This window comes from Aspergillus pseudodeflectus, assembly GCF_044049435.1.
Source record: "Aspergillus pseudodeflectus strain CBS 756.74 chromosome Unknown BJX68scaffold_3, whole genome shotgun sequence".
Taxonomy (NCBI): domain Eukaryota; kingdom Fungi; phylum Ascomycota; class Eurotiomycetes; order Eurotiales; family Aspergillaceae; genus Aspergillus; species Aspergillus pseudodeflectus.
Genome location: NW_027263779.1, coordinates 347,897 through 365,637, shown reverse-complemented (window position 1 = coordinate 365,637; position 17,741 = coordinate 347,897). Strand labels below are relative to the sequence as shown.

Here is a 17,741-nt window from a genome sequence, read left to right as displayed (position 1 = left end):
TAAGTAACACCCTACTATGTGCTCTAAGGATAACCCTTCCCGTCGGCACCATTGTATTCATAATCTCAAGTTAACTGTCAACTACGGACAATAATGGGGACCAATCTAGAGCTGAATCTAATGCCAAGAAATTCTAAATCCTACTGCCCCAATGTTCCTCGGAATCAATTGTGCGATGAAGACTCGGGCCCACCCGGCCACCCCAACTGAAAAAAGAGAGAACGAAGGTAAGAGGCAAGAGGTTTAATAACGTCACACAGCCGGCGTCGGCGTCGGTGAGGCGTCGGGGACTCGGAGCGGAGGTAAGAAAAAAAAAAAAAAAAAAAGAAATGAAGCCCAACGCGGGGGTTGAACCCGCAACCTTGAGATTAAGAGTCTCACGCTCTGCCGATTGAGCTAGCCGGGCTGCTATTGATGAAAGGCAGTTTGTAGAGCGCACTACAGGGAAGCGCATCCCTTTTGCCCCGTTCAGCCAAAGGAGTGACCAGACCAGTCAGTGACTTGGCATGATACGCTGTATTCCTTGGACCATAGAAGGAAATGACGATCTAGCTGTTTAACAAGGCCGTATCAATTGATGAACAAATACTAATAATTATATCACGGCATTAAGACCCAAAGCACCAAGTTGTGCGTATATACATATCTCCAAATCCGAAACCAACAATATATAAATCATCCCAAAGCACGACGATAGGGAGGCACGTGACAAACTCAACCATTACTGGGGGGGGCATCCACCCGATTCATCAAAGTAACACATTCAGAACCTCCAACAGCAGATTCTTTGCTTGTTTCACTGGCGGGATTGGAAGACCCATCAAGTCAGCAACAGCAATCTGCGCAGTGTGGACTCTGTAGTCGATTTCCAGAGTCGTGTCCCCGGGGATTTCGACAAACTGGCCGACACATGCGATATTTGTCGTCCATTTGGGAATGACCGGTGGACGATCGCCCGAGCCGCGTGTTAGGAAAGGCGCTGTGCCCAGCGGGAGGCCGCAGGGGATGGTCGTCGCTGCAGCAAGAATGGAGGCCCCCTCATTAGAATCTTCAGCGCAGCTAAGGTGCGCTAGGACCTCCTTCAAAATCTCCTGTCCGGTGCACCGCCACATTTCCTTCTTGACGAAGTTGCCTTCTGCAGCCGGGTTTAGAGCATACCCGAGCATGACAGTGGCATTGTCTGATTGCGTGGAGAACACGGGTTGGTGCGGTACGCTGATTGTCACTCCCCAGTTGCTGTTGCTGAGGGAGAGGAAGCCCCCCGTTCCTAGGTTGTCTCGCGTAGTTCTCTCGTAGAGGGCGTTAAATTCGGGACCTTTGAACGTTGTCGTAAAAGTTTCAATGGTGGCCTCGAGAATCCTCGGTAGGAAGTTCATCGGATTACCAAACTTGGTGGACTTCTGGGCGAGTTTCTCCCAGAGCACCCAGTCACCGTCCATAACGTCTTCCCAATTGGCTGTGAGACCATCAGGTGGCGTAGAATCAGACCCAAGGGCGGCTCCCGAACCGGTCGAGCCAAGAGAAACGATGAGAATATCCACCGGGTCCAGAGTGATGAGTTCGTGAGCTCCAGCTTCTGTCACAACCTCAATCTGGGACACCGTCGTCGGACCACCCTCGGGATAGGCCTTAAGATCTGTGACCTGCTGGTGGAAGCGGAAGTCGACGCCTTGGGCCTTGAGGAATGCTGTAAGGGGTTCGATCACCGACTCAACGAGGTTGTAGTCAGTCCGTTGCGCTTCCCGTATTCTGTTGAGAGATCTGAGATCGCCGAGGTATTTGCGCAGGTGGCGTTGGAACTCGATCGCACTATGTCCAGGCTTCAGGCCAAACCTGACGGTGTCAGAAGTTAGAAAAGGCATCTCGGATGAATGAAGCTGGTTGGATTTGTGTGTTTGCAAACTCACGTCGTAGACCAAAGCATCCAGAATTCCGTCTCGAAAAATCCGGCATCGAAGATATCCTTAACGCTCTTACTGGCAATCGCGCTCTCGTGCTCGAGCATGAACCCGATAAGCACCATCCGCTGGTTCAGCCCAAGATGAACGCCAGCATGATGGGACACCTCAGGTCCCGACGCGCCAGCCGTAACGAACCTTGCGAGGGGAGCATGGCCTTTGGCGCCGGAAGTGAAAAGCGTATCCAGGATGCTCGCCGGGAAATGATGGCTTGCTTCGTGGTGCTCCTCGAGGTTCTGCTGCCCTGTAGAGCGCCTCTCGACATCGCGACCGTGGACAGTCTCTAGGATGGTCTTTCCGGGATTATTGACGCTCGGAATCAGCGACAGGAGCTTTTCGACACAGTCGCCGTGAAAGTGTGGGGTGCATTCAAAGGGTAGAAAGTAGCCGGATTCTTCGTCTCCCTGCATCCGCATTCCGCCGCCGCTGCCTTGGTGGGTGTCAATTATGTGGATACTCGGGCCAGGGACTTTGGCGTTCTTGATCAGGTGTAGGGCTGCGGCGAGTGAGGAGATACCGCTCCCCACCAGCCAAGCCTGGGTATTGTTAGGGTCACGGATCTGCATTTTGAATGATGATTGTATGTTGCGGTTTCTCGTTGTAGGTTGAACGTGGACGACTATGGTAGGATACAATCTCATTTATATAGCCATGTCTATTGGGTTTGCACATGCCCATTACATGTCGCGAAGAATAGTAATGTGTGGCCTGATGTCAACCGCATGGTTTGGGATCATGGCGTCAGGCAGCAATCTGGGGTTTGCGCCCGTGATACATTGCTTGATGGATGGCTTGATGTCAGATCGTTCCTGCTGTGGCGAATGCGGGGGAAAGCCAAGTTACTGCGAGACATTTCGCTGCGGACACACTGTATATAGTAGCATAGCCAGAGCATAAAGGTGAAATGGGCTACTATGTTATCCATCCCAGACCTTCCCGACCAGGCATTCCCAACACGCCTCTGTAAAATTCGAAAGAAGAGTTCTCTCTCGGAGTATGTCGTTGTGACGGGGTTCGGCACATATCGCCGATCACAAGCAAATTCACCTCTCGGCCCGAGTCTTTCCTAATCCTTGAACCCAGGTGATCCTCAGGCCAGTGATGGTGCCACCAAGCATTCAGGGTCTCGTAGAACGAAATAAGGCAGTAAGCGTCATAACTTTGGAGGCAGCCATATATGGACCTTGCCGATCGGAACATTTTCCCGGCCAACGGCGACTGCCTACTGTGGCATGATAAGAATATGAACGAGATCCTTGACATCGAGTCGCAACGACTTCCAAATTAGTGCAGCCATGCGCGTCGCTCGTGCCAGCATCAATAGAAAGGCGATGTTTGATTACTACTGTCATGATGCTTGGCTATATCTAGGCTGTTAACAAGCATTGGGTGCCTGATTCCCGCCTTAAATCCCCGTGGCTATTTCTCTCCTCTGATAACATACAAGTATTAAGGAAAATCTTGCGTGGTAAAAAACAGCCAGTACCCTATTGCACGAGGAAATTAGGATAAGACTAAAATTGCTTTATTCCAACATGAACCTCTTTTAGGCGTCTCACTCTTTTGCAGCCCTAGCATAGGCTTGGGGGGAGACCAATGTGTCTGGGCCAGCGGCAGGAGATCTAGAAAGAATACTGCAAGTTGCTTGTATTCCTATTGCGCTATCTGTCATCCCGGATAGCCCTCGTAAGCATCGATGTCATGAAGAGCTTCCTGAGTTCTCAACTCCATCACTAGGCCGATCGCTGTATCTTGGGAAGATTCGCGGGGGAACGGGGTTTACGGTCCAGACCGGTGGGTGACGACAGACTTCGCCAAAAGTATCGTCGAGGAGTATCGTGGAGAATGCCTTTCAGGAACGGCACTCCGATTAAAGTAGAAAGCTCCATAGCGATCCGGACGGCGGGCAGCTCAGTTGACGGCTCAGGAACGATGGTGGTGGCAAATCGTGGGACGTCGTAACAAGTGGAGAAAGTCTAGACCACGCCACGCCATGTGGCCCACGCTTGTGGGGTTTGACGTTCAGGGACACGCGTGTATCTATCCAAGTTCTAGAAGCTCGGTATACTTGATGTGGAAGTCTATCCCACTTTGTGACCATGCTGAAGCTGACGCAACGGCCTCGAATATCATCTCCACCGCCATGTATAAAAGGCCTGTACGCTGTGTCCATCAATCGCTCTGCATCAACACATCCTTCCCTTGAACATCATATTCTATCTTCTTTCTCTCTCGTCTCGAGGTTGATCCTCATACATTCATTGTACTTGTCTGTTGATCAGACCAACTTTCATTTCATTTCGTCCCGACGCCTAGACTTTGATAAGCCATCTTCACCACGAGATCCATCCACTCCTTCAGTATGATCTTTGCCAAGCTCTCCCTCGCCGCAGCCCTTGCCTTGGGCGCATCCGCTCTCCCGCAAGGCTCCCAATCCACCACCACCAGCTCCGCAACGCCTAGCAGCAGCAGCACCCCCACCCCTTCCGGAGGAGGCGGCGGCATCACCATCGTCAACAACCTCAACACGACCGTCCACCTCTGGTCCACATCCTCCACCTCAGGCTCCAATGACATGAAATCCCTAACGGCCGGAGGCGGAAGCTCCACTGAGACCTGGCAAACCACCTCCGACGGCGGCTTCTCGATCAAAATGTCCACGACCCAGGACCAGAGCAGTGTGCTGCAGTTCGAGTACACCAACTCGGGCGACGAACTGTACTGGGATCTGTCCTCCATTGACCTTGACAAGGACTCGGCGTTTGTCAAGGGCGGGTTTTCGGCCACCGCTGATGATGACAGCTGCGCGGCTCTTACTTGTGCTGCGGGGGATGCCGACTGCGCTGCTTCGTACCAGAAGCCTGATGATAAGAATACCCATAGTTGCTCGTCTACCGCGGCCATCACTCTGACCTTGGGTTGAGGCTGCTGAGGCCCCTTCTTGGAACGAACTCGTTCCCCTGTCGATATTTTTTGAGGTCCGCAAGGCCAGTTGTTGCTGTGCAACATCGTTTTAACCCGTTTGCTGGGGCTTTCCAGGTCCCCTTTCTTTCTTTCCTTCTTTCCTTCTTTCCTTTTGAGGTTAGACGTTTCTGTCAGCTTTCTGTCACGCCCAGTTATAGACACACTTTTATATATAGAGTCATAGAACATACGCAATGAATTCTACTCACAGGCTACCTCTCATATCAGCGTCAGCTGTAAATGATTCTAATGTTCGCATTGTTACTCGGCTTTTCTTGGTCAGTTCATTCATGGGTGTGGCCAGAATATTTGTGTGAAACTAGCCAGAAGCTAATCTATTTCTCTCTCTTGCGATTAAAAGATCAGCCAGACGGAGAGGAAATAGCTCCCTTCATTGTCGCCAAATTAAGTACTCCTTACTCCCTTGCGTCATGCTCCAGAGTGCCTAGTACTCTGTGACCTGCCAGCGTTGTCTTCTTTCATATCAGTGGGGCCGAAAATCATCGGGCTCAACTTCTCATCCAATCTTGGGCCAGTGCCAAGCACTCTGGAAGGACATAATCGAGTAGGATTGGGCGAGATGCCGCTGTGGAGCGCCAGAGATGAGTCTAGCCCCCTACGTCATACATGACAACCCCGAAAAGCGTCGGAGTTTCTCCCACCAGAACACAGGTAATGGAATGATGCAGGGTTCGATTCTCAGAGATATATAAGGCGGCCTATCGTAGTATACAGATCTCACTGAGCTAAGCTACATTGTTCTATCTCAAATTTTGATTTTTTTACTTAACAATGAGCAACGAAAACAGTGCTCGCCTTGGCGGGAAAGTGGCTATCGTCACCGGAGGGTCTCGAGGTATCGGCGAGCGGATCGCACTCGAACTTGCGCAGAATGGAGCAAAGGTAGGACTGCATCATAACCTAAAAGTGGAACCTAAATGTCGTTGTTATTGACGGATCATGGAAGGTCTCGGTTACCTATACCTCCAGCGGAAGCGAAAAGCAGGTGGACTCTCTGATCGAAACCATCAACGGACTCGGCAACGGCTCCGCTGCCATTAGTATAAAGGCCGATCTGCGAGACCCCAACTCGCCGGCCAAAATAGTAACCGAAACAATCAAGCACTTTGGCGAGCATATTGACATCCTGGTTAACAATGCCGGCGTCGAACTCGTCAAGCCCATCCCAGACATCACTGTCGATGACTTTAGCTTCGTCTATGACCTCAACGTCCGCGCACCGCTGCTTATGCTCCAATCGGTTCTCCCACGCTTACGCGCCCCAGGGCGAATCATCAACATCGGCTCTGTAGGCGGACGGAGCGGCTTCAAGCAGCTTTCCGTGTATTGCTCCTCAAAGGCGGCCCTGGAAGGAATGACGAGGTGCTGGGCTGCCGAGTTGGGGAGTGCTGGACACACAGTGAATTGTGTGAACCCGGGCCCCGTTCAGACGGATCTCATTGGGAATATTCCGCAGGAGACGGTGAAGATGCAGAAGGATTCCACTCCAATACAGAACAGACTGGGCACCGTCGAGGATATTGCGCCCGTGGTTGTTTGGCTTGCGAGTGAGGAGAGTAGGTGGATTACGGGGCAGGTTGTTTCGGCTAGTGGGGGGTGGGCTATGTACTAAATTAGAATATACTATTACCGGACTTCCCACTAGAGCGAGACGCTGTTAACATAAGAATTTATGTTTGTTTAGCTAGTGGCTCAGAGTAAATTATTGCGGGTCAATGCCCGAGTAACTTAGCAATAAGGTAACGGGAAGCATAATCCTTATACACCCAGCAGGAACCAATTCATCAAGTCGCCCGCCTTGCAACGGCCAGCACATGATCTGCATTGCCCAGGATGCTCGTATCTTCTGCAAACTGAAGCACAACATCGACCCACTTCTCATAAGCATCATCCGGCAGTTGATTGATCTCAGAGGCTAACCCTCCGCCAAGGAACCCTTCGCAGGCTACTAACCTCTCCAGTTGTAGCCCAGGGATCGACTCGAATATCTCCCCGACTTCTGCTGGATTCGCATGATACGAGCAGACAAGCGGATTCCGCGTATATTTCCCATCAGCAAGATACTTTGCGTAAAAAGTATCATAATCGGCCAAGAGTCGCATGGGATCTCGCTGCGCAATGTCTCGCAAGTGAGCGTACTGAAGAACGAATGCAGCGACCAGGGTCCCACCGGGCTTGAGTGATGCAGCACATGTGGAGAGAACATTACGGCGCTCGTCCTCTTCGAGTAGGTGGTAGAGCGGGCCTTGACATAGGACGAGATCGTATTTCTTCTCTTGGAAGATGGCAGGGTTGGCGCGGATGTCTCGTGCATCCGCCTGAATAACAGCAGTGAGCTTTGTGTCCGTTTTGGTAGCCGTTTCGCGGGCTATCTCGAGCTCCTGGTCGGATATGTCCACGAGTGTGACTGAATGCCCCAACTGTGTTAGTTTCAGAGCTGTACTCTGTTAGTTGCGGTTCGGAGCCTTGGAACACACTTTCACCCTGCGAGATGATATTGCAGTAACTTACCATATCGACCAGTTCCTCCTCCAAGATCTAGGATTTCTAACGGGTCATTTGTTTCCAGCTGGCTCAGACACTGAGTAATCACTCTCCAAGAAATGGAAAATTCGAGTCGACAATTGTTGAGACGGTCATGTTCCATCCCGGCATTCTGGTCGTACCAGGTAGCGACTTTTTTTGTATCGGTCATTGTTTGTCTGATATGTCAGCCCGGAAGTGAGAAGCCTTAATGATGGTCGTTGTTTAAATATTCCTTGCTGGGAAGAAAGTAGATCGAGGGCACGCGAAAGATGGTATCTATTTAACAAGGGTCGGAATGTCTCACCTATGCCGCAATTGGTAACCTCGTGCTGCGCCCGACAGCTCCGCAAACTAAATCACGCATTGGAAGAAATGCCTCATACAATGCGCCCTGTAGAGTTGGACTCACCGATGGGGTACCTCGTTATAGTTGGGTGCCTACTAAAGTAAGGATCCCCCTCTTCAGAAAGTGCGCACTCTACTATGGTAAACTGGACATGTGGCACCGGATATATATCGCCACTGTCTTCGGCGATACTTTCCCGCAATGGTCATGCATCAAGGATAATATTTCTATCCAATAGGATCTAAGCCGTCTCGTGTACTATAACTTCTGAGACCTTTATCAAGCGGGACGGATAGAGTACTACTGCCATTGAGATTCTGGGTCAGGGGAACGACAGGTGTCACTTGGCGGTGTTGTGCGGGGTTCCAACTTCCCCAAGTTTCACTTCCCACCGTCTCCCCCACTTTACCCATCATCTCGAAATTCAACATTGACTTTGCAAAGGCGATCGCCTCGAATGTAGTTGGTCCTTGGAGTTGTTTTATCCAGGCGCGGCCCCTTGATAGTGAGTCGGATTCAGGCCCGGGCATTGGTTACCGCTGCTCTTTCCCTATCAACCGTTCGTCACGATGGGCGTTAGCCAGGGTCTCCTCGCCTCTCTACCGACCGAGATCCTTCTCCTCATCACCAGTTCTCTGGAGTACGAATATGAGCTTTACGCCCTCTCTCGAGTAAACCGGGGCCTTATGCACAGTTGAACACGGAACTCTACAGGACCAACGTCCGCAAAGGCCGGGGGGAGTCCGATGCACTCCTCTGGGCGGCTATCCATGGAGTCGAGTCAACCGCTCTCAAGGCCATAGCAGCAGGGACACGGGTCGATCCGGACCTTCTACCAGTAGCTGCTACCTACGGCCACGAGAACATCGTTGAATTGGTGTACAAACACACACGCGAGGCCGGCGTGGATTTGAATCGCCATGTTTCGATCAACACAGAGCTCCTCCGCGGGCAGCCAGCCAGGGCGAGGATGACGTGTGCTTTCAGATGCCGGAAATCGGATCGATGTCTTTCGACTAGACCCCACGGCTATCGTGATCATTGCGGGTTGCGCGCAGACAGCCAAGACTGGTGTTTGTCTGGAGACCCAGCACGTGGCTGTTGGATCTGACACTGCTGGATTCCCCTGACGGGACGGGGAATAATGGACGGGGAGTGTGCGGTCGAACGGACGCGGGCGGATACATGAGTGGCAGCGGATTCAATGTGAGGATTGGGGTACATACTATATCTGGGCCTTCGAAGGTTCTTGACATCTACCAGGGGATACGCGACGGCTTTTATTAAACAAGGTGTATACATGAACAGAAAAGAAGTTGATTGCACTACCCAGGTAAGCCACACGGTGATCGCGAGGTAAACATTATCTTGGAGAATATGGATGATCAGAATCAGGTCTCTCCACCCTTATCCATTGGCGCCTCTCAAGGCCCCTGATATTCCAATAGCGGCCAGCTGCACCTGTCTGGATATTCGCGTGTTAAGATCTCTAGATGTGCTTTTTTTTGTGATTTCTTTTGCCCCTAATGATTTGATACCAACCTTAAACCCAGCCTTCAGCCTTCACCCGAATTTGCTGTGCAAGGTAATACACAATCCTGCGTCCAAAGTCACGAACCCCAAAACTCCCCAATCCGTTCATGCGACGGACATTTTGTTCGAACCCCGATTGCCCAGCAAGATCTGCCGGCGTATATCCATCACGATCCGCGCACCTAAAATCAGCCTTTGCCTGAAGAAGTACCTCCACAATCGCTGCATCGCCCTGCCAGGCGGCCCAATGCAAGGGCGTTCTACCGCAATCGTCCTGCCGGTCGACTTCAACGCCGTGAGATAGCAGCAATGCGACTACTCGGTGGTTCTGTGAGTGCACTGCCCAGTGCAAAACCGTGTAGCCTCCCGAGGTCTGCGCCGAGGTATCAGCTCCTCTATCGATTAACAGCTGGATCGGTGCAAGGTCTCCGTGGGAGACAGCCAAATGCAATGCCGTCGTGCCCCCTTGTGCTGCAAAATCGGGATCGAGCCCGGCATCCAGTAGAAGACGTGCGGAACTTGCATGGCCAATCTTGCACGCACTGTGGAGCGCGGTATAGCCGATGCGATTTGTCAAGTGGAGATCGAACTTCTTTTCTGTAAGCGACACGATGATATTGTCCAACTGCTTGGCGGCGCAGATATGCAAGGTCGTGTTTCCCTCGCTATCTCTGATTGGCACCCAGTATTTTGGCTTATATTGTCGGTCGATCCCCGGTATTGCGAGGGATAAATTGATGAGGTCCCATGGTTCGAGTAGGCGGGCTATTAGGAGTAGGACCTCCACTGGGAGCATGGTCTGTTGAGTGTGCTCCATTAGAGGGAAGGGTATTAATTGACATGGGGAAATAGATTCAGTGTGGTTGCGGATGTTCTTGGAGATATCTGTGGTTTTGGAGACATGAGTGCTTTCTCCAAATTGGGGAAACCTGGCAGTTGGCCCGGCCCTGGGGGACCTGATCAAGTGTCTCCAGCAGGGAGGGATAAATGTTCTATTCAACGTGATTGCTAGATAAGTTAAGAAACCAGAACTTAATTTCTGGTAGCTGATTACCCCTCATTCCCTCGCCAGTTCGAATTATCAGCACATGACCAAGGCCCACCAGACTCCTTACTCGAAGCAAGAACACTGACGATCGACGAATACGTCCCCGCGACCATGAGAAACGTCCCAAGAACAACAAGTACCATACTCCAAGACGACAACGGCGGCCATTTTATTGTTGGCCTTTCCCAACCCGCCTTCCACTTGTCGAACAGCCACATGCAGCCCATTGGCTGGTAAGACATGAATGTTCCGAGGAGGGCACCAACCAGAGAGAATAGATCGCTAGAGATGGGGATGCCGCTTGCAATTAGGTATAAAGAAATGGCTATAGCGAGCTGCAGCCGAGCCAGGTTGCCCAGTGGATGAATGTGTTGGCGGCTAGGTGCCGGGATCCAGGAGGGATGCGGACGAAGATGTATTTGCTTGCGAACTGTTCCCGTTAGACAATGTGCTCAAGGTGAAGGTAGCAGGAAATAGAAGTAGAGGGCCATACGTGTAGGACGACAAGTGTACTAACAACCAAGCCAGGAAGCTCAATGCCATACGAGACCTTCTTGATGAGTTTGCTAGATGAGCCGAGCGCTGGCGACACAACGTATGCCTCGCAGAAGGCGATAAGACGAGGCCATGGCTAAATCGCCTATGATGGGTGGTACGGACTCGTGTAGCCGTTTACCTGACAGGGTGCCAAAGAAATGCTAAGTATAGTTGCGGCTGGTGGTGGCGTAGCGGTTTGTTGTCCCCAGGGATGCCATATGTATATCATGTACAATCGCCCGGACCATCTGAAACACAAGGAAGTTTGAATACAGCTGAAGCCCATCGGGTAAGCCATGACGTAGAGCTGCTTCATCAAAGTACTTAACTACGTACTTTACTCCATAGCCGGCACCGCCAAGCTAAACAAATTCCCTGGGTCAAACCTCGCCTTCAGAGCCCTAACCACCTGGGCGTTTGCCTGATACACCTTGTCCAACACTCTACTCGGCGACCCTCCACGACGCGCGTTATACAAGGAAATATAAGTGGTCGGAAGCACATTCTCTGGATCCACCTCCTGAATTTCAGCCGCCATCTGCGCCGCCCATTTCTCTGCTTCTTCTTGCGCGGACGCGACGGCCGCGTACCCTAGAATCTCAAGCATATAGTGCGGTTCTCGAGTCGCAAACACCGACGAGACTTCACTTCCAGTTCTTTCAGTTGACGGACCACGCCGCAACTGATGCAGGGAGAACATGGTCGCAGGATCAGTTGGTAGACGGGCAAGATTTCGACCGATGACCTCGGCGATGGTCTCCGGGATCCGAGCGAGATTGTGTGTCCAGGCTGACCCATACACGCCCGTCGGCAAATGCGCGCTGCCGGCAAACCATTCGGGGATGGTGGTAGGACCCACGAGGTTCATGGTGCATGGGGCCAGGCTGGCTATTCTCTCCGCCCAACGCTTGCCTTCATCAATTTGGGACTCGGATCCGCTCCACACGAACAACGCGGCAAACGCCCGGCCGTGGGGTGAGTTGAAGACGATTCGTTGCACTGTTAGTTGTGGAGGAAGGCCTTCGGTATCTAGGAGGTTCGTGTAGGCGGTGTTGAAGTCGACAAATGTCTTCGCGATGTCAATTGAGTCGAAGATGATGGGGCCCGCTAGGAACTGTGTGGAATTCGATAATTAGTGTCGTAGATATCAAGTGCTCGATAGCCCTGAGGGACGTACGCCGGTCAAAGGATAAACCTTGACGGTAAGCTGGACAATAACCCCAAAGAGACCACCGGCACCCCGGATCCCCTGTAACAGGTCTCGGCCCGCAGTCTGGATTTCACCATTAGCATCGACAATGGTTGCGCCGATAATCTGATCGACACCGAGTCCCCAATGGGAGGAGAAGGGCCCATATCCGCCGTACGTCGCCCAGCCAGTGTACCCGACTGATGGGACGGATCCTGTCGCGGTGGCGAGCCCCTCTTCCCACAACTTGTTACCCAGCTCCCCCTGCAGGATGCCTCCGCCGACAGTTGCCGATTTGCGATCCGGCGCAACGGCCACAGAGTTCAAGGCGCGCAGGTCAATCTGTAAAGCCTCGTTCACAGACGACCGCCCCTCTAGATTATGCCCTCCTGAGCGTAGTGTGAAGGGCACTGAGTTGGCCTTGACGAACTTTATCAAAGCAGCCACGTCGCGCGCAGATTGCGGCTGGACGATGGCGAGAGGCGTTCCAGCACCAGAGGTGTTCCATACCTGTCGCAAAGAGTCGAATTCGGAAGAGGACGGGGGGAAGTACTTGATGCTTGGTTGTTGGGCGAGGAAGCCCTCCAGGACGAGGAGGTGGGTGTTGGTCGACATAGTGGTATGGCACAGGCTTTAGAGTTGGATATGTTAGGACTTTTCTCGCATTTAAAGACCTCGCATCAACGGTCAGGCTTCGCGCAATACCGAGCTTATCTCCGTTATGAATGGGTCTGAGTCGTCAGAGTGCAGCCTGCGCAGTCTGGATCATTGCACTAATACCAACTCAAAACACGGAGAGACGCTATTAAGCCTCATTACTCGCAGGAACCCATCAGGGCATTGGATGTGTCATTGCTAGTGGGCGCTTGCGCGCGCTATAATCTGACAATCTGACTCAGACCGCGACACAGCAAGTCGCGACGCGAGTGAATACTAGGCCTATCAGATTGCATTTTCCATGGGCTTAAGCTGCGATGACCGAGAGCCAGAGAAATACGGAGCCCTCAGCCACAGTCTCCAAATGCAATCCGCCATCCCGAAGATCCACTTGAGGATATGATTGCAGTATCTCCTTGGTCAGTTCGGTTAGCGGATACTATTTAGCAACAAAAAAAACAAAAAACATGGCAGTATTTCAGGTGAGAGGCAGACATGTTTGTCTCGCGCAATATTCCACGTTTAGCAGTTTTTATTGAACTTCATCCTCAACGTTCCTAGGTCAGTTTCCTTATCTTGGATGTGCTGAACACCAACGCAAATACGAACGCGCAGACGCGACGCCAAGCGACGACGATAAGAACGAGACCGGCGCTAGCGGGAAGGCTCCGAACATCCCAGGCGTGCCTTCACGCGCAGAAGTATAAAGGACATCCTCGAAGCCCATTCCGCGCGAAAAGGGGCGCAGAATCAAACCACCGCTTATACCCGAGAGCATAATCATGACAGCAACAAATTCCAAAAACGAAGCACAACCTGTGCCAGAGCCGGACTTTTTCCCGAGGCAGCCCCCGAGAGTTATTATCCCAGAGGCACTCGGCACGATACGCACTCGACGACTCATTCTCCGGCCACTGGCGCTTTCCGATGCGGAGGATATCTTCGAGCACCGACGGCTTCAAGCTGTTGCGGACTGGCTGTGCGTACCATGCCTATTCTATATGCAATCATACCCAACCAGGTGGAGGAGGAGGGAACGAAACAATGAGCTAGAGGACACATTGACCGACTAACATCCCCGCTTACCCCTTAGAATCAATCCAATACCCGACAGCACCGTCGACGATACGCGAGAGTATATCAAGGAGCAGACCTTCACGACGCCCGATGCATCAGGTGCGACAGGTCGCATGTTCTCCTACGCGATCCTTCTGGCCGACGACCCCACGGAAAAAGTTATTGGGGCGCTGGGGATTCATGCTCTCGTCCCCGCGCCAGTGCTCTGGTACCATACTCACCCGTATAGTTGGGGGCAGGGGTTTGCGAGAGAGGCGGTGGGCGCGGTACTGGATGCGTGGTGGAAGTTGCCTCGGCCGAACACGGAGGAGGATGGGGAGGAGGCAAGGACTGAGAAGGTGTTTGCAGGATGTGGCATCCGAAATGTTGCGAGCTTGAAGACTTTGTCTAAGAATGGGTTCCGGACCTTTAAGGAGGTCAACCTGCTTGGGAGGGATGCGGTGTTGCTTGAGGCCGAGAGGCCGAGAGATGACCTGGTATAGGTAGCGTTTTGGCAACCGGGAGCTGCATGATAAGAGACAGCACTGTCGAATTCTGCATTCCATCAGTTTTGAGTGACCAATGTGGGTGTTCCAAAGATAGGGCACCACTCAAGTCCTGTTTCAGCGGGTCCTAGGCCGTCTTCGATGTGAAATAAGAGCCGTATCCACCAGCCCAAGTTACATGACGTACCACGCGCGGCAGACTTGAGAAACGGAGTTTTTCTTTGCGTCCGGAATTCGGAGATTGGCCCGTAGGGGGAGCTTGACCATCGTCGCGGGGAAGGAATGGTCGAGGCATCGTCTCTGTTTCACACTGCACTTTCATTTGTGGGATACTGCATCAATGTTAGGGTCTACGTTAATAGGTTATGATTAATAATTTCTCAGCCTTATGAGGCATCACGGACCGCAGGTACCTAGATCTTGGAGTTAACATCATGCAACATCTGAGTTCCCCGAATGGTACTCCGGAGCCTGATGGGATGATTGGCCATGACCTCAGAGCGAGGAGTTGCTCGATCGCTCTGTTGTCTCGTCGGCCTCGGTGTTTATGGGAGAGAGGACAGGCGATCATAGTCTCACCCGCCATGATGTTGAGACGTATCATAGCGCCCTCGCGATGGTGGTACGGATGTTGCAGCGAAAGCACCACCCTACAACAAAGCTTCCCTATACTACTGTTGATAGATATGGGGTGAGGTTGCCAAGCAACTCATTCCTGGACGCCTATGAGTTTTGAAACTGTATATCCAGACAATGCAGCATGGTGTCAATGCATCACGGAACTGCTTCGTTCATGTACAGGGAGCGACGGCTCTTTTGCAACATCTCGAACACGGCAGATGCACTGACGAGGGACTCGCCATAGTGATACTCACTCCGCAGAAGTGGTCCGTAGTAAGCTTAAAGGCATGAGCATGTGTACCTGCAACGACCCACTAACTACATTCAGGCGTTCTTCGTTTTCAGTACAAAGCTTGGTTCCGATATTGACTAGGGGTGGCTAACCAGAGGAGGGAAGGACACGCCTATCGCCCAGCTATTTAGCCACTTGGCCGACTGTGCGCGAGTATAAAAGGATTTACAAGGGATCCTCGCGGGCCGGGTTCTCGACCGCTAGGTGTCTTGCGAAGCTTGCTCCAGCGCTGTTTGATACTTGAGAAGAGCCTCACAGTAGGCTGGTTCAATGGCCCAGCCTTAACCCTCGACAGCCCGCCTTCGCCGTGTCCCAGAAGCAAATTCGGCGACCAGCTTAACCTACTGACCCCGGACCTCGCTACTCTGCCTTACGAATTCAAGAGCCTAAACACAGCAAAAACGGATTTTCTATTCTGCGTCGCTCTCGTTGTGATCCGCCGGGTGATCTAACAAGCCGAAATGACCCTCTTCGGATGCGTGGATCCCACGGCCATGCTAGAGTATGTAGGCGAGATTTGCTGATAAATAGCATGCATCCCGACAATCAAATGTCATCTGGACGCGCCGTGCCATTTATCGTATCAGGGCTTGTAGATGTTTCACCGAGTGTGAGGGAAGAGGCCTGTTCAGGTGGTACCAGCGCATTTACCCTGGCATTCGATCGCGTGGCGTTGATGTAGCTCAAGGCGTTTGTGAGGAAGAGATGAAGATGTGGAATGCGATACATAGACTAGAAGAATATTAGCATGAATAAGAATAATAAGATTTCACACTAATCTATACTCGCAGGAATGTGTGGTTCAATTCCCCGCCCCCACTCGCCACTGCCTCACCTTCGTTTGCGTCATCGACAAAATCCCTCCTTAGCTGCCACACATCAGAGACATCAGCAAAACCAACATGCAGAACCCTTTAGCTGTGGTATTCCTGGCGATAATCCTGGGCACGTTTGCCGTGAGCCATGATAACCTCGACCCTGGCCTGGGCAGCATCAACCTCTACCTCTTCGAAGACGATTGGAACGCGGAGGTAAAGTGCGCTGACTTGACGCCAATCGCGTGCCTCAATTCCAGGGCAGCAATCGATACGTCGCGCCTACATTGCGGGCGATTCCGGTCGAATAGCCAGGGGAATTTGCTGATGGGCGAGGACAAGCAGCTGGGTCTCCTCACGCAGCCTGACGGCCCTACCCTCCTGGGACTGCAGTCGCGGGGGCCAACCGCAAGCTGGACGACCATTGGGCCAAACGCACACGCAAACCGGGTACGATAACTTGGGAAGCCCTGGGTATATTGATATCACCCACAGCTGACTATGGCATCTTGCTCCAGATTCCGCGCGACTTTCTCCGCGTCGAGGTTCCCGAGCGGGGTCTTTTGGCAGGGCCTAGATGGTATATAAGCCCAAGACCCGCGACGGGCAATTTAAGTCTCGTCGCGAGCGAGTCAACGGCTGATTATAGCAAGGGACCGCTCGGTCTGTGCTTTGAGCCTCACCCTGGCTAGGGTGGGTGAGGCAATCACGGCCGATGAACGAGTGGCTCTGAGTTGCTTAATTGGGGTTTATGAAAAATGGTCCTGGGCCTCTACACATGACGCGAGCACTGATTTGAGAGGACGAAATAGTTGCATGGCAAATCAGCTTAGCATTGGCCTACAAAGCAGCAGCAAGAGTGATGCATCATACGTGTTTACCAGTCGCCACTCTTCCAGCACTGTCATTGTCACACAGGTCCACACTCTTCTATTCGTTGCGGGGTCTGGGGGAAGGGCGATTGAGATGTGAGGCACAAACAAAAGAGAAAGGAATTTGGAAGATGTGGATAAGAAGGTGGTCGCTTGGTCTGGGCTGGGGTAATTTTGTGTTCGCGAGTTATATGTACTCATTCGGGTCCTCTTCTAGCCTAGTAGCATAATATCACAAGAGTTCTCAGCAACTTACTTGACCTTACACATGGCAGTCTTCAGATGAACCGCTCTGACTCCATAGTCAGGCTCGGCGGATTGGTGATCTGGAAATGAGAGGTTAAAGGCTAAACCTAAGGAGGATTTACGCTCCTCTGAAGAGAAGATATTTGGGGGGTTATTTGTAGGGAAGAAACGTTAATCCGCGCCCTGGCACACCCCTGTTGAATCTAACCAAACTATCCAAACCTGTTCCGGACCCCAAGTCAGCATCACATGCTGGCCAGAATCTGTAGCTCAAGGTCCATGGGGTAGCTGAGAAGTGAGCAAAGTGGACTTGGGTCTACCCTCGTGTATGCAACCCAAACCTCGCCCCCCAAACCTACACCGGCGCCCTGATATCAACCCCAACCCTCGAAGTCGCTTTCCCGTGACCCCCACGCGACTACCTGATTCGGGTCCTTGCTATTCATAGGGCAAATCTCTATTCTATTCTGCCTATTGTGTCAACAGCGTGCAAGCTATACTGGAGCATGCCCGCAGAATCCAAACATATAATAGGACCGCAATCATCGGATGGG

General features: G+C 52.1%; 8 protein-coding genes and 1 non-coding gene across 9 annotated transcripts; 4 read left to right on the top strand and 5 right to left on the bottom strand.

The window, feature by feature from the left end:
- Nucleotides 1-333: 333 nt before the first annotated feature.
- Nucleotides 334-406, bottom strand: BJX68DRAFT_t15. Its single transcript has one exon. It is a non-coding gene; the product is annotated as a tRNA-Lys (tRNA).
- Nucleotides 407-547: 141 nt separating this feature from the next.
- Nucleotides 548-2,659, bottom strand: BJX68DRAFT_226095 (oleate hydratase). The gene is made up of 2 exons (XM_071038457.1): nucleotides 1,908-2,659; nucleotides 548-1,833 (listed from the first exon to the last, which is right to left on the bottom strand). The coding sequence occupies exons 1-2, from the start codon at nucleotides 2,597-2,599 to the stop codon at nucleotides 750-752; spliced, it is 1,776 nt and encodes a 591-aa protein (XP_070904229.1). The 5' UTR covers nucleotides 2,600-2,659; the 3' UTR covers nucleotides 548-749.
- A 32-nt stretch (nucleotides 2,660-2,691) lies between these two features.
- Nucleotides 2,692-2,913, bottom strand: BJX68DRAFT_226094 (uncharacterized protein; the record flags this gene model as incomplete). Its single annotated transcript, XM_071038456.1, has 1 exon — nucleotides 2,692-2,913. The coding sequence occupies exon 1, from the start codon at nucleotides 2,881-2,883 to the stop codon at nucleotides 2,692-2,694; it is 192 nt and encodes a 63-aa protein (XP_070904228.1). The 5' UTR covers nucleotides 2,884-2,913.
- A 1,407-nt stretch (nucleotides 2,914-4,320) lies between these two features.
- BJX68DRAFT_261735 (uncharacterized protein) lies at nucleotides 4,321-4,881 on the top strand (the record flags this gene model as incomplete). The annotated part of the gene is made up of 1 exon (XM_071044227.1): nucleotides 4,321-4,881. The coding sequence occupies one exon, from the start codon at nucleotides 4,321-4,323 to the stop codon at nucleotides 4,879-4,881; it is 561 nt and encodes a 186-aa protein (XP_070904227.1).
- An 833-nt stretch (nucleotides 4,882-5,714) lies between these two features.
- Nucleotides 5,715-6,555, top strand: BJX68DRAFT_252286 (SDR family NAD(P)-dependent oxidoreductase; the record flags this gene model as incomplete). The annotated part of the gene is made up of 2 exons (XM_071042533.1): nucleotides 5,715-5,825; nucleotides 5,890-6,555. 2 exons carry the CDS (start codon nucleotides 5,715-5,717, stop codon nucleotides 6,553-6,555), a joined length of 777 nt encoding a protein of 258 aa, XP_070904226.1.
- Nucleotides 6,556-6,595: 40 nt separating this feature from the next.
- Nucleotides 6,596-7,702, bottom strand: BJX68DRAFT_114950 (class I SAM-dependent methyltransferase). The gene is made up of 2 exons (XM_071035983.1): nucleotides 7,455-7,702; nucleotides 6,596-7,380 (listed from the first exon to the last, which is right to left on the bottom strand). The coding sequence occupies exons 1-2, from the start codon at nucleotides 7,636-7,638 to the stop codon at nucleotides 6,728-6,730; spliced, it is 837 nt and encodes a 278-aa protein (XP_070904225.1). The 5' UTR covers nucleotides 7,639-7,702; the 3' UTR covers nucleotides 6,596-6,727.
- A 3,568-nt stretch (nucleotides 7,703-11,270) lies between these two features.
- BJX68DRAFT_276663 (FAD-binding oxidoreductase) lies at nucleotides 11,271-13,865 on the bottom strand (the record flags this gene model as incomplete). The annotated part of the gene is made up of 3 exons (XM_071048157.1): nucleotides 13,247-13,865; nucleotides 12,111-12,704; nucleotides 11,271-12,047 (listed from the first exon to the last, which is right to left on the bottom strand). The coding sequence occupies exons 1-3, from the start codon at nucleotides 13,274-13,276 to the stop codon at nucleotides 11,271-11,273; spliced, it is 1,401 nt and encodes a 466-aa protein (XP_070904224.1). The 5' UTR covers nucleotides 13,277-13,865.
- Nucleotides 13,262-14,702, top strand: BJX68DRAFT_226087 (GNAT family N-acetyltransferase). The gene is made up of 2 exons (XM_071038455.1): nucleotides 13,262-13,758; nucleotides 13,873-14,702. Exons 1-2 carry the CDS (start codon nucleotides 13,562-13,564, stop codon nucleotides 14,336-14,338), a joined length of 663 nt encoding a protein of 220 aa, XP_070904223.1. The 5' UTR covers nucleotides 13,262-13,561; the 3' UTR covers nucleotides 14,339-14,702.
- Nucleotides 14,703-16,099: 1,397 nt separating this feature from the next.
- On the top strand, nucleotides 16,100-16,827 carry BJX68DRAFT_114916 (uncharacterized protein). Its single transcript, XM_071035982.1, has 2 exons — nucleotides 16,100-16,519; nucleotides 16,588-16,827. Exons 1-2 carry the CDS (start codon nucleotides 16,157-16,159, stop codon nucleotides 16,759-16,761), a joined length of 537 nt encoding a protein of 178 aa, XP_070904222.1. The 5' UTR covers nucleotides 16,100-16,156; the 3' UTR covers nucleotides 16,762-16,827.
- The last annotated feature ends 914 nt before the right edge of the window (nucleotides 16,828-17,741 follow it).

Excerpts from the sequence above, each read along its gene's own strand:
- BJX68DRAFT_226087 (XM_071038455.1), top strand. The coding sequence starts at position 13,562 with ATGACAGCAACAAATTCCAAAAACGAAGCACAACCTGTGCCAGAGCCG. Across the intron at positions 13,759-13,872 it reads CAAGCTGTTGCGGACTGGCT|AATCAATCCAATACCCGACA; the intron begins GTGCGTACCATG and ends CTTACCCCTTAG.
- BJX68DRAFT_114916 (XM_071035982.1), top strand. The coding sequence starts at position 16,157 with ATGCAGAACCCTTTAGCTGTGGTATTCCTGGCGATAATCCTGGGCACG. Across the intron at positions 16,520-16,587 it reads CAAACGCACACGCAAACCGG|ATTCCGCGCGACTTTCTCCG; the intron begins GTACGATAACTT and ends ATCTTGCTCCAG.
- BJX68DRAFT_114950 (XM_071035983.1), bottom strand. The coding sequence starts at position 7,638 with ATGACCGATACAAAAAAAGTCGCTACCTGGTACGACCAGAATGCCGGG. Across the intron at positions 7,381-7,454 it reads AGGAGGAACTGGTCGATATG|CTCTGAAACTAACACAGTTG; the intron begins GTAAGTTACTGC and ends AACAGAGTACAG.
- BJX68DRAFT_226095 (XM_071038457.1), bottom strand. The coding sequence starts at position 2,599 with ATGAGATTGTATCCTACCATAGTCGTCCACGTTCAACCTACAACGAGA. Across the intron at positions 1,834-1,907 it reads TGGATGCTTTGGTCTACGAC|GTTTGGCCTGAAGCCTGGAC; the intron begins GTGAGTTTGCAA and ends TGACACCGTCAG.